At 43.3% G+C, this 11830-nt stretch overlaps 1 protein-coding gene across 1 annotated transcript in view; it reads left to right on the forward strand.

Moving 5' to 3' along the window:
* The window catches only part of LOC147692863 (uncharacterized), a 205452-nt gene extending 195121 nt beyond the window's left edge, over positions 1-10331 (forward strand). Inside the window, exon 4 of the mRNA XM_086939082.1 lies at positions 9651-10331. Coding sequence (XP_086795208.1) covers positions 9651-9809 — 159 coding nt within the window. The 3' untranslated portion in view covers positions 9810-10331. The remainder of the gene's footprint in view (positions 1-9650) is intronic.
* Positions 10332-11830: the final 1499 nt, after the last annotated feature.

Raw genomic sequence — 11830 nt, forward strand, 5'->3', positions numbered from 1 at the left:
GTTTCAATGTTAATTTTTATAATAAAAATGAAAAAATGAAATTTACTGTTTACCTACCTGAGCTATCAGAAGGCTAATTAGCATTAGTGTCTGCCCCCTCCCAACCTGTCCTCAGCCCTTGAAGCGATGTGAAAGGAGTGTGAATTTCATCCCAGAAGCACACAATTGGCTGACTTGAATGACAAAGATAACTCCTCTGAGCTCAACAGAATATACAAGTTGGGGGATGTGCCCCTCTGGATGACAGCACAGACGCAAATGCAGCTGGTCTGTCTGAAGCATGTGCAAATGTTTTGCACCATTCAAAGGGAGCAAACATGTTGCAAGGTCAATTCTTGACTACATATGCAACCTTGAAAGGGAGAATACAGGTAACAACTAAATATTTGTATATCCCCTGTATGGTTGCTGAAGAGCCATGCTTTTGTCCTATCAGACGTCAGTCTCTGGGTTTGTGTGCGGTGACTGCTTCAAACTGGATTTCAGTATTTGATGTGGGCATTTCCACACTACACTCCCCACTCACATGTCCAGCCCCAGAGACAACATTTAGGGGCACTGTGTTGCATGACAGGGAGAGAGTAGGAATGTGCCATATCTTTTAAAATATGGTGCATTCCTGCCCTCTCTCTACGCTGGCACATTGAGTACAAGCCTAGCATCAATGCAGGCACCCTTGCACCATGGTACAGAGGTGCCTGTGTTACAACCAGGATTGTTTATGTGCATGAAAAGATACCTTCTTTCACAAAACCAATCCTCTAAGGCTTTTTCCTCTTTCTATGTGTGCTGCAGAATCATAGAAAGAGCAAAAAGCATTGAGAAATAAACCTATTGTTACACCTCACCTGAAGGTATAGCATGTTGACAAATTTGCAGGGTTACTGGTGTTAGTGAATCTGTGAATGCACCAAGAGTCATGGGTGGATGATTGGGAACAGCCTCACTACATCCATGAAATGCATTCACAGCAAGAGTAACTCAAGGTAGCTACTTGTGCTGCCTTGCATAACTCCAGTTTTACTGTGCCACACAGAGCCACACAAGGTGGCTCTGTGTGGCATCGCAAATCTTGCTGATGCCCTTGTGTTGCCTTGTCCCACCTTTCATGGCCCAATGGCAATGCAAGAGCTTTGTAAATCTGGATCTTGGTGTGACTGAAGCCCTTCACCATCTTGTATTTGCCCTTACACACTGGATTTTGGGCTGTTTTGCAGTAAAGCAAGATGAAACTGCTGCAAAAGTAGCTATGTCAAGTCATGGGATCCTTTACTCCACTGATCATAAAGGCTCTAGTAGTGTCATAGGGTGTCCCCCTCCCACAGGGTAAGGAACCTGTAGTAGTTTCTCATTCGTATGCTGTTCATCCATTTTCTTAGTCTTATGATGTCACTGTCATGACAATGGAATGCTAAGGTTTGAATCCCTGGAGGTTGCAAGTTCCTGGAAGCTGTGGAGATGAACAGTTAATAAAGTATGTGCTGTTACACTTACCTGTCTGGTGTAATCACTACAAATTTGGCGACGAGTTTGACTGTTCCTCTCTCCACCCACGTGTACAGTGACGGTCTCCTGTGTTTCAAGTCTTTCTGAGACATCCTTCTTCCTCAGTGCGGAAATACTTCTTTCAGGAGATCTCCAGTCTAAGAAGACCCATCACTCCTGCCTTACCACCACCTGTGTCTCTGCCACATTGGGTGCACCTTGCCTGTCTTCCCCTTGTATGCTGTTTGTGAACCTTTTCTACCCTTTTCACCTTATATATCAATTTGAGTTGGAGGAGAACTCATGTTGGTTTGTTCAGATATATAAGTTGAATTTTGGGGTATCTTCAGCTGCTGTGATATTTCAGGATGTTATTCAGTGAGTAATCCAACCTGTTACACATGCTTTCAGTTACAGTGATGACATACTGGTTTTTTGGGAGATCGCAAAAGCCCATACCCAAATGTGTCAGTTGCATGCTGATGCAGGTCTCACTCTGAACGCTGCAAAGTGTAAGTTTCACAAACCCAAACTCACGCTTTTTGGGCACATACTCTCTGATGGGGGAATGAATCCAGACTCAGACAAGGTGCAAGCACTGTCATCCACTTGCCCCTCCCCCCTCCAGGATGTTACAGTGCTGCAGCCATTTCTTGGCATGGCCAGGTATTGCTCAAGATAAATGTTCAACTTTGCTACAATGTGTGTCACATTGAGCAAATGAGACCAGAGTGTAAAAGACATTACACATGCGACTGAGAATGCAACTGAAATGGCCAACTTCAAACCCAAGTTACATACCCAAATAACAGTTGATGCAAGCCTGGTAGGGCTTTGGGAAATACTTGATCAGCACAATGGCCATCTGAATGCTTAGAGACATAGTGTGACCTTTGCCAGTCAAAACCTGTTTGAAACAGAACGTGCCTACTGTCAGCCAGAAAAGGAGAGCCTGGCTGTGATGTGGGCCTGCAAACATTTTCATGTATTTCTATACGGAAAACAATTCACTGTCATCATGGATCACCAGGCATTGCTTTCAATTTTCGGAAGCCCAAAGGCTAACTTGCCTCCTTGCATTGAAAGGTAGAGTTAAGACTGTAAGAGTACCATTATGAGATTGTGCGCAAACTGGGGAAGGATCAAAATCCATCAGATTACTATTCACAAGTGCTGCTACATCATCACAATTCGACATCCAAGACAACTGAAGCATATCTCAACTTTATTGTGAGATTCAGCACGCCAGTGGCTCTGTCTGGTGAACAAATGATTGCTGCCACAAATGCAGATAAAGACATGACCATAATCAAAGAACTTATTACAGCGCAATCAATGAGGAGAAGTACCCGGCCCCTTACTGATGATGTTGAATTCCAAAAGTTCAAAAATGTACATGATGAGTTAGCAGTCACCCAAGAAGGTGTAATACTGTGCGCTCGAGAATCATCATACCTGGAAGCCTAAGGCAATAGGTCATTGAGCTGGCCCATGAAGAACGCCGTGGTATCATAGCCAGCAAAAGAGCCTTAAGAGATCAAGTGTGTTTCCCTCAGCTAGATGAGCGGGTCGAGAAGGAGCTGAAGGTGTGCCACATTTGCAACTGTTTGTCCCCCAAGGTGATGCAGCACCCAGTGACAATGTCTGATTTTCCTGCCTCTGCCTGGGAGAGGGTTGCAGTTGACTTTAGGGCCTTTAGGAAATGGAAACCATCAGATGGTAATCATAAGTGACTATTTTCATTTTCCTTTGGTGGAAGACCTATCTTTAACAACCAATGACCGAGTCATAGAACAGTGTGATAATATCTTTGCAACATGGGGTAACACTGGAATCCTCAAATCTAATAATAGCCTGCCCTATAGCACCAAAGAGTTCAAAGAATTTCTTGTCTGACTCAATATCAAATACAAAAAGAGTACACCCCTCTGGTCCCAAGCCAGTGTTGTAGATGAACAATTCATGGGCACCTTCGAGAGGGTCATTCAACAAGCGTCCATGGAGGGATTCAATCTGAACCAAGCCATGAGCCAGGTCCTCTGAGCCTATCCATCAATTCATCACTCCACAACTGGTGAGAGCCCAGCCACCATGCTATTTGGGAGAGCCATTAGAACAAAAATACCTAAATGGACCCCGGATCAATCGGTTAATACTGACAACGTTCGAGATAACGACACGACTCAGAAAAGGAAAGCGTATGGTGATCAGCGTAGACATGCGCAGGAGACAAACTTTGACAAAGGAGACTGGGTAGTGGTGAAGCAGAGACGAAGACGGATAATGGACTCTCCTTTTGCCACTGATCCTTTACAGGTCATGGCGTGCACGTAACATATGGTGACAGAACAATGTCCTGGACAATCCATCACTCGGGACACATCACATTTTTAACACCTACCATGATACTTGTCGAGTCCTGAAACCACATGTGGGGCGTCCCTGTCTGCAGATCAGGCTCAATTGCCTGAGCCTTTGACACCATTGCCCAATCAGGGTGGACCTGGATCCCCTTGGATTACCCGAGCTGGCGGCAAATGCGAGCACCTCTGTGACTAATAGAGGAAATGTGATTTTAACGATGTTTGCTACTTTTTATTTAACAAAGGGGGTGATGTAGCTTATTAAAATTATTTACACCAAGACCCTTGTGGTTCTAGGAAGATTCCGAATAGGAAGCATGCACTATGTGGGAGGTATTAGGATGTGGTTAACGGAAAGTATGATGTAATTCGCAGTGAGTGAGTGTATGCTGAAGAATGAAGTAATGCTTGACCTCATCTCCGGTGTTGCATAATTCATCTGCATGCTCCTGGTCTGGGGAAAACGCTACATATGTGACATGATAATAATGGAGAGAAAAAAACAGCTTGTTATATTATAAATATATACTCTGAAGAAAGGCTTGCTATAACTACAAAGCACACGAACCATCTTGATTTCAGCACACAGTGCGCTGCTTTAATGAGCATTAATTTGTTTTGAAGATACTGCAGAGTAGAACTGTGTCAGATCAATACATTTCGCCCTGAGTGGGCGATGCCTTTTAATGAGTAGACAGAAGCCCGCGAGCTCTTAGGATGGCGCGGGCGCAAGCATCCACGGGCCTGCGCTCCCCAGCTGTGTTAACGATGCGTGAGAGATGGGCAAAGGCTGAGTAACCCTGGCCATTTATCGCGCTAATTGGGATCTATTGAAAACCGTCCAGTGCTGACCTTCAAGCTCGAAGGTACAGGTGAGTTGACAGAGGTAGATGGGTCACTGTGAACTGGAACTCACCCTTGCCTCATCTTCAGATCCTGGTAACAACTCTCAAGCCTTGCAAAGAACACAACATTTAACACCTGCGACCGGGTGCTCTGAAGGTTTGAGCAAAGCAGTCCCAGGGCAAAGCTAGGGGGCATATTACCAAGCAATAGCGATAATTATCGCTATTGCTTGGTTAGAGACAAAAATTTACCGCAGCGCTGCGGCGATTTTTACTGCAAATAAACCTTGGTATTACCAAGGTTTAACGCAAATGCGGTAAAAATCGCCGCAAATCATGAATATCGCTGAAAAGTCAGCGATATTCATGCATTAGCGAGCTAATGCTCTTAGCCATGTTATCCACCTCCCATTGGATAACATGGCTAAGAACTGCTCAGGGCAGGTGTTAGCTTTTGGAGATATTCCCGCTTAGCGCGAATATCTCCAAAAGTTGGTAATAGGAGATAGCGATGTTAGCGACTGTTTTCAGTCTCTAACATCTTGGCACGCCCACTTTGCATCTCATTAGTGATAAATATCACTGACATGCAAAGTGGGGCCCCAGATGGTCGCTATCTCCTACTAGCTGTCGCTAACTGGTGTTAGCGGCAGCTAGGTAATAGGGAGATAATTTTATCTCCGCTTTCTTGGCTTTTAAAGCCAAAAAAGCGGAGATAAACCCCCTTGATAATATGCCCCTAGATGATTTGAACGAACTCAAATCGGATTAGCAATCAATTTACTCAGTCTGAATTTTAGACACGTTCGCACAATTCCACCTGGAATACCGGGAAAGACATGTAGACATGGTAATTCCTATTTCCAAAGGCTACTCCCCAAACATTCATCATTTCTGACTCCCCGAATTACTAGGGCCGTCGATAATGGTGAATCTTGCAGACGAATTACCGGGAATGATTAGGGCTCTTGAAATGAAGGTCTTTGTGTGGGGGGCAGATGTGCTGAATTTTTTGCTTGTGGGGGACGGTGTATGCGACCAGCACCTATATTCCTTTTCAGACGTTTCCCGCGCGCAACAGGGGGACAAAAGAACATTGGGAAAATAAGGAGGATGAGAAAGACGGAAATCCATTACAAAGGGAGAAGGCAGGAACCTGTAAGAGTGGGATAACGGGGCAGGGAGTGTCTGATAGTGGATTAAAGAGGACTGGGGTGCATTCCAGATGACCCAGCCTTGGTTTTGGTCGGCTGACTTTTTATCACGCGAGCTGGGGGGCTTCTAAACACAGCTATGGGCGCCGACACTCATTCTTTTACAAATTAAGCACTGACCAGGCTAGTGAAACTTACTTGGAGCAGCCACTGTCTCCTCTGGTTCCCGTTATCATTGGGTCCAATTCCTTTTGCTGTTATCTAGGACCCTTTAATAGCGATCGGCTGAAAAGTGGAAGTAATTTTTGATGCTGGGCTGTAGGTTAACTGCTCAATGTCCCGGAATTCCAGCTCTGAATATAAAGTCAAACTGCCTTAATTGATCTAGTAATTATTAATTAGGGAAGCCAGTTAGCGCAATGATTTTTTAGCCTGGCACACAAGGGGAGGTAGGATGAAGTGCAAAGTTGTGTTGTAGCCACACTTATTAACACAACTGTTCCTAGATGTATTTCATTAAAAATCAGAAAATGCTAGCAATAGTTGGTCATGATTCTTACAAAAAAATACAAGGGACACAACATTAAATATGGCAATGGTGTTTTGTGAAAATGCACCTTTACATTTTTTCAGTAAAATATTTGGCAAATAGGGTAGGTCAGGCCACTCGGTCGGTGCATTTCCATATTTCCCCTTGAGAGGCCGAGTTTGTTGCCTCACTTTCTCAGTACTACTGTCCCTCTATTTGTACACTAGTCGTGCCGAACTCAGTAATTGTTCTTGTTTCTATCCAAGGTGCTGATTCTGAGAGGCCGTTCCAAACATATGTCCCAATTCATCAACACTTTGCATTACTTTTGTATCATAAAAATAAAGCAATCCGGTGCAAAGTTTCGATTTAGAAATGTACTTTCCAGACCAAAACATGCTGGGAAGTAGCTACAACGTAATCCACTATATTGCCTCAAAATGGCATATCAAGGGTGGTATATGGGCGTTCCCAGACAACCACAATGGGTTTTGACACGAATCTTTGTCTACTAAAAATGGTAGGCAGGGATTTGATTTGTCCCAAAAATGTGCACCTCCTCGTGGCAGATGTAATGTTAGAGAAAAGTTTCCTTTTCTCAAAACGTATATAACTTTCCAAATGTGTGCATTTGTTCAGTACTATACAGCACACCTACTGGTACATCAGCTATACTTGAGATCACAGACACACACCCTTGCTTTATAGTGCAAGGATGTATGCCTGGTGCAATGCAACTAAAGTGCATTAGCACAGTAAATAAGCAAAAGAGTGCCATATTTAGTAGATATGGCACTGTTCTGCTCTCTCCCTTTCAACTTTGGCTGCTGAGCTGCACTACATTGCGTGAATTATTTCTACATTTCCCCCACAGGCTGCAATTTGGGGAACAATGTGAATATGTGTCTTAGTTTGATATCTCTTCCCCGTGACTTCCTGCTCCAAGGGTAACTCCAGCACAGTGAATATTTCCTTTTGCAATTGAAGGTCTCTAATATGTCCGCACTCCCTCTCCTGGTTGGAGAAGAGGTGGCCTGACTAAATTTGAGGATCTCCTAATCAAATTTAAACAGAACATAATTTTGGCAATAGGTGAACTGACTTCCCACGTAGTCTTGTGGGCATGTCTCCTCCAGAACTGGAAAACTCTGCATGAGGGCTCCGCATTGATCTGTCATTGCTTATTCTATGAAATTTAGCCAAATAGTTATCAGGGATTTGTAATCCTCACACTTCAGCGTTCAATCCATGACCTAGCAAGATTTTTAGTGACTTTGAAACATTGAGAAATGGAAAGCCCATGTGACTTTCTAGCCGATGGCCTTTGTAGTGTCACCCTTCTTCATGTGCTGACCTACACGCCACAAATGTATTAAACGAGTGAATGCATTTGTTTTTTCCCCATTGAACTTAGTTATAACTTGAGAGATCACTCTTCCAAGATGACTCAATAGTATTATTATCCCTTTGAAATGTCACACTTAGTGCATGATTTTGAGCCCCCACTCCCCCGGGAGAAAGACATGACTGACCTTGCAGTGGATCCGCTTTGTAACTGGTGAGTGAATTGATACAAGATGAACCTTGCACCCATAGTTTTGGAAACAAGCTAACTGCTTTCATGCATCAGAAGGGATTAAATGAGGAGATGTGCCACAGCTGCATCCATTAATTAGTTGTGTCATCTTGCAACACCGGGGGTCCCCATATCTTCAATGTAGTCTTAGGCTCTAACTCACACACTGTCCCATGTTCGCATTGTTTTTCTTTTTGTACAGTCGATGACATACCAGCCCCGCCCAACCCTTCAATTTCTTTTTTCAGACATACCCCTGCCTTTCTCAATTCCAGTACTTACAAGCATGTATTTTCATACTTTAATATTGTATTCTAAAAACTTTTAATGGGTCCTGCAGCATCCCCGGCCTGAACCATAAAACGCATATCATGTGAACAAATAAAGTACTATAGTGACTTATTAAGCAGACATCTGCGATCGATGTATGACATCGTAAGAGCACTCTTAGAAACATGAAAAGGTAGAGAATAGAGGATTCCAGATGGGCGAAGCACTGAAGTGTCATATGAGAAGTAACATTTGAAATGTATGGAACAAAAATTGATAGTCACGTTTCATTTAATTGAAATTGTAATTGTAAACCTGATCCTTCAAAGTGGTATTGCTAGTTATTGGAGTTACAGACTCTTTCACGAGTTTACACATGAGGCAGAGTGGTCCACATGGCGTGGCTACCTTCACATAAAAACAGAGGGGAAGTCATCATGTCAAAAGCAAGTGTGTGATATACCTTAGAAGAGACAGGGGTCTGGGGAGGGTAATGCACTGTATGTGGTTACTTTATGAGTAAAAAGAAAGAAAGTTCACCCAGCGCAAGGGTACAAGGGGGCATATTATCTAGATGTGCGTTAAAAAACGCACATCGCACATTTTCCTATCGCCGGATGTTTTCGCCGTGATAGCGCGTAATTATCAACGCGCATCACGTAGGCGAAATCAAATCCGGCGATAGTCGGCGATATGGAACATTAGCGCATGAAAACAAGCGTTATTTTCACACGCTAATGTGTGCTTTGATAATATGGGGGGGGTGGATTCAGCTTTATGATCCACACCCCCATGTTATCTATGCCTAACACCTGATCAAAGCAGGCGTTGGGAGACCTGCGATAAACGAGTTTATCGCAGTTCTCCTTCTCCCGACGCCTGCCTTGATGATAGGGTGTTAACACCTCCAACCACATTTTACATGTGGTTGGACTTGGGAACGCCCACCCTGCATCCCATTAGCGTTATCTATCGCCTCCAGCGCGGGGCGATAGATAACGTCAAGAATAGGTCTCTAACTCGGGTTAGAGACGTATTGGGAATAGTGCGAAATGAAAATAAATGCGTTAGTGACTTTAAAAAGTCGCTAGTGCATTTATCGAGGGCTTGGTAATATGCCCCAAGATTGGCTAAGCTTAAGACATCGAGCAGCGACGTCATCTTTGGGGTTAATGATATGCAGCACACAAGGAAACACTAAGCTCAGGTTAACACCAGAGGACACTCTAGTAGGAAGGAAAGACTGTTAAACTGGTATAATGCATATGCAGCACACAAGGAAACACTAAGCTCAGGTTAACACCAGAGGACACTCTAGTAGGAAGGAAAGACTGTTAAACTGGTATATTAGACTGCTGATGTATGAAAAGTTTGGTGTCATAAGCTTAACTCAAAAGCATTCTTTCTCTCAAATGTTTTTTTCTGTAGTGCTTGGAAGGAAACAGCAGCTTGACTCAAATCCTCACCAATCTAGAAGAAAATGGAAAAGCTGAAATTGATTTCAGAGAATTCATGGAATTTGTTGGAAACTTTGCAGTTGCAGTTGATTTTACATTTATCAAACTATCTTGTGATGACGAGAATTAATTCTGAACTATTATGAAATACTGAATACCAGCGAGTTGTTTCGTCTTTCTTAGTTCAATAAATGGTTATGTTAAACGCACATTATCCTAAAATTCAACGCTGCCTCTTTCCAAGTGTCCACTTGCATCCTGTAAGACTGACTGGACCAATTGTTATGGCTCTCATTCATCATTAGTCTTCAGTGTATTTTGCTTAGATCATGTAGGTGACTATATAGAATAACATATTGATGTTTGTATATCGATAATCATTCGTTTTGCAGTTCACGTGCACTGATGGATTGAAATTGAGCTAAAGTGTTTCAGTTGCTGAGTTCTTCAGACAGCATGTGCCCTGTACTGAAATGTACTAAAATGTCACTACAATCCTATACAACGCAGGTGGCTCCATTTGCAGTGGTTATTATTTCAGCCGATGTGGAGTGCCTTCCCTGTTTATTGTGACAAGATGTGTTGGTTTCTGGTTGAGTTTTCATTATTAAAACTTTGATACTTTACAAAATAAAATTATTTCTACTATGTCGTTCATTGTATTTATTCTGTTAACACATCTCTGTCAGTTAATGTGAAAAAGATCGTATCCCACCGGCAACTAAGCCCCCAAAAATGTGAGGAGAAAGAACACGGTAATCCATTAAAATTTGGAAAGTGTCACAGTCAAATTATAAAAATACCTGTCATTCAACGACCAGCTTCCAATTTATGAGACAAGGAGGTGACTTATCAACACCTTCCTTGGGTGCAAAGTCACAAAAATGATGAACTGATATATCAATCGAACGAAATCTTCAAAAGTAATCATGTAAATATGCTGCCCCCCTCCTCCTTGCCGTCTCTCTGCTGCATCTTGCGAGAACTGCGCAAGCGCGCCGACATGCACTTGTGCATTTCTAAGACAAAATGCGCATGCGCACACTGGCAAGATGCAGGAGAGAGACAATGAGGAGGAGGGCAGCCCGGGACGCCACAGTACAGGCAAGTAGTGTGTTTATTTCTTTTTAAATAAATCATAAAATATTTTTTGTTAAGGGAGGGAGGCGGGTGGCGGATAGGGTGACCAACTGGCATTGGTGCAAATTCAGGACGGTGAGTGTAAAAATTCAGGACAAAGGATCAAAATTCAGGACACAAATTCAGGACAGGAGGTCAAAATTCAGGACAAAACTTCAGGACAATAGGTACGTTTTACAGACACAACAGAGGTCGCGCAATAGTATATAAGTAAGCCCAGCCATTTCCAAACATATTCAACCGTTTGCAAACCTATCCATCATGTATCCTTCCATCTATCATTTCACTCATCCATCCCCTCATCCATCCTTTCACTCATCTCCATTATCCATCCATCCATCTATCCACCATTTCACCCTATCCATCTGTACACTTATCCATCCACTCTTTATCCCATCCATCCATTCACTCATCCATTCAGCCATTTACCCTTTCACCAATCCAGCCATCCTTTCACTTACTAATCCTTCCACCCATCCACTATTTTAGTCATCCATCCATCCTCCCTTTCTCTCTCCAGCGACCCTTTCACTTAGCCATCCTTCCATCCATCCACCCACCCATCCATCCATCCATCTACTCATCCATTCATGAATCCATCGATTGATCCTATCACTCATCCATCTATCATTTCACTCCTTCACACATTTATTCATCCTTTTGTCCATCTACCCTCCCTTTCACTCACTCATCCATCCTTACTTCCACACTTTCACTCATACGTCCATTCATTCACCCTTGCACTTATCAATCCATCAATCCATCCATCATTTCATTCATCCACCTACCCACCCATCATCCACCCAACCATACACCCACCCACCATCCATCCACCCACTCATCCATCCTTTCACCCACCCACCATCCAATCCACTGATCCATCCTTTCACCCACCCACTATCCACCCACCCACTCATCCATCCATCCTTTCACCCACCCACTCATCCATCCATCCTTTCACCCACCCACTCATCATCCATCCATCCTTTCACCCACCGACTCTCCATCCAT

The sequence above is a fragment of the Lissotriton vulgaris genome, chromosome 9 (assembly GCF_964263255.1).
Source record: "Lissotriton vulgaris chromosome 9, aLisVul1.2, whole genome shotgun sequence".
NCBI classification, from domain to species: Eukaryota; Metazoa; Chordata; class Amphibia; order Caudata; family Salamandridae; genus Lissotriton; species Lissotriton vulgaris.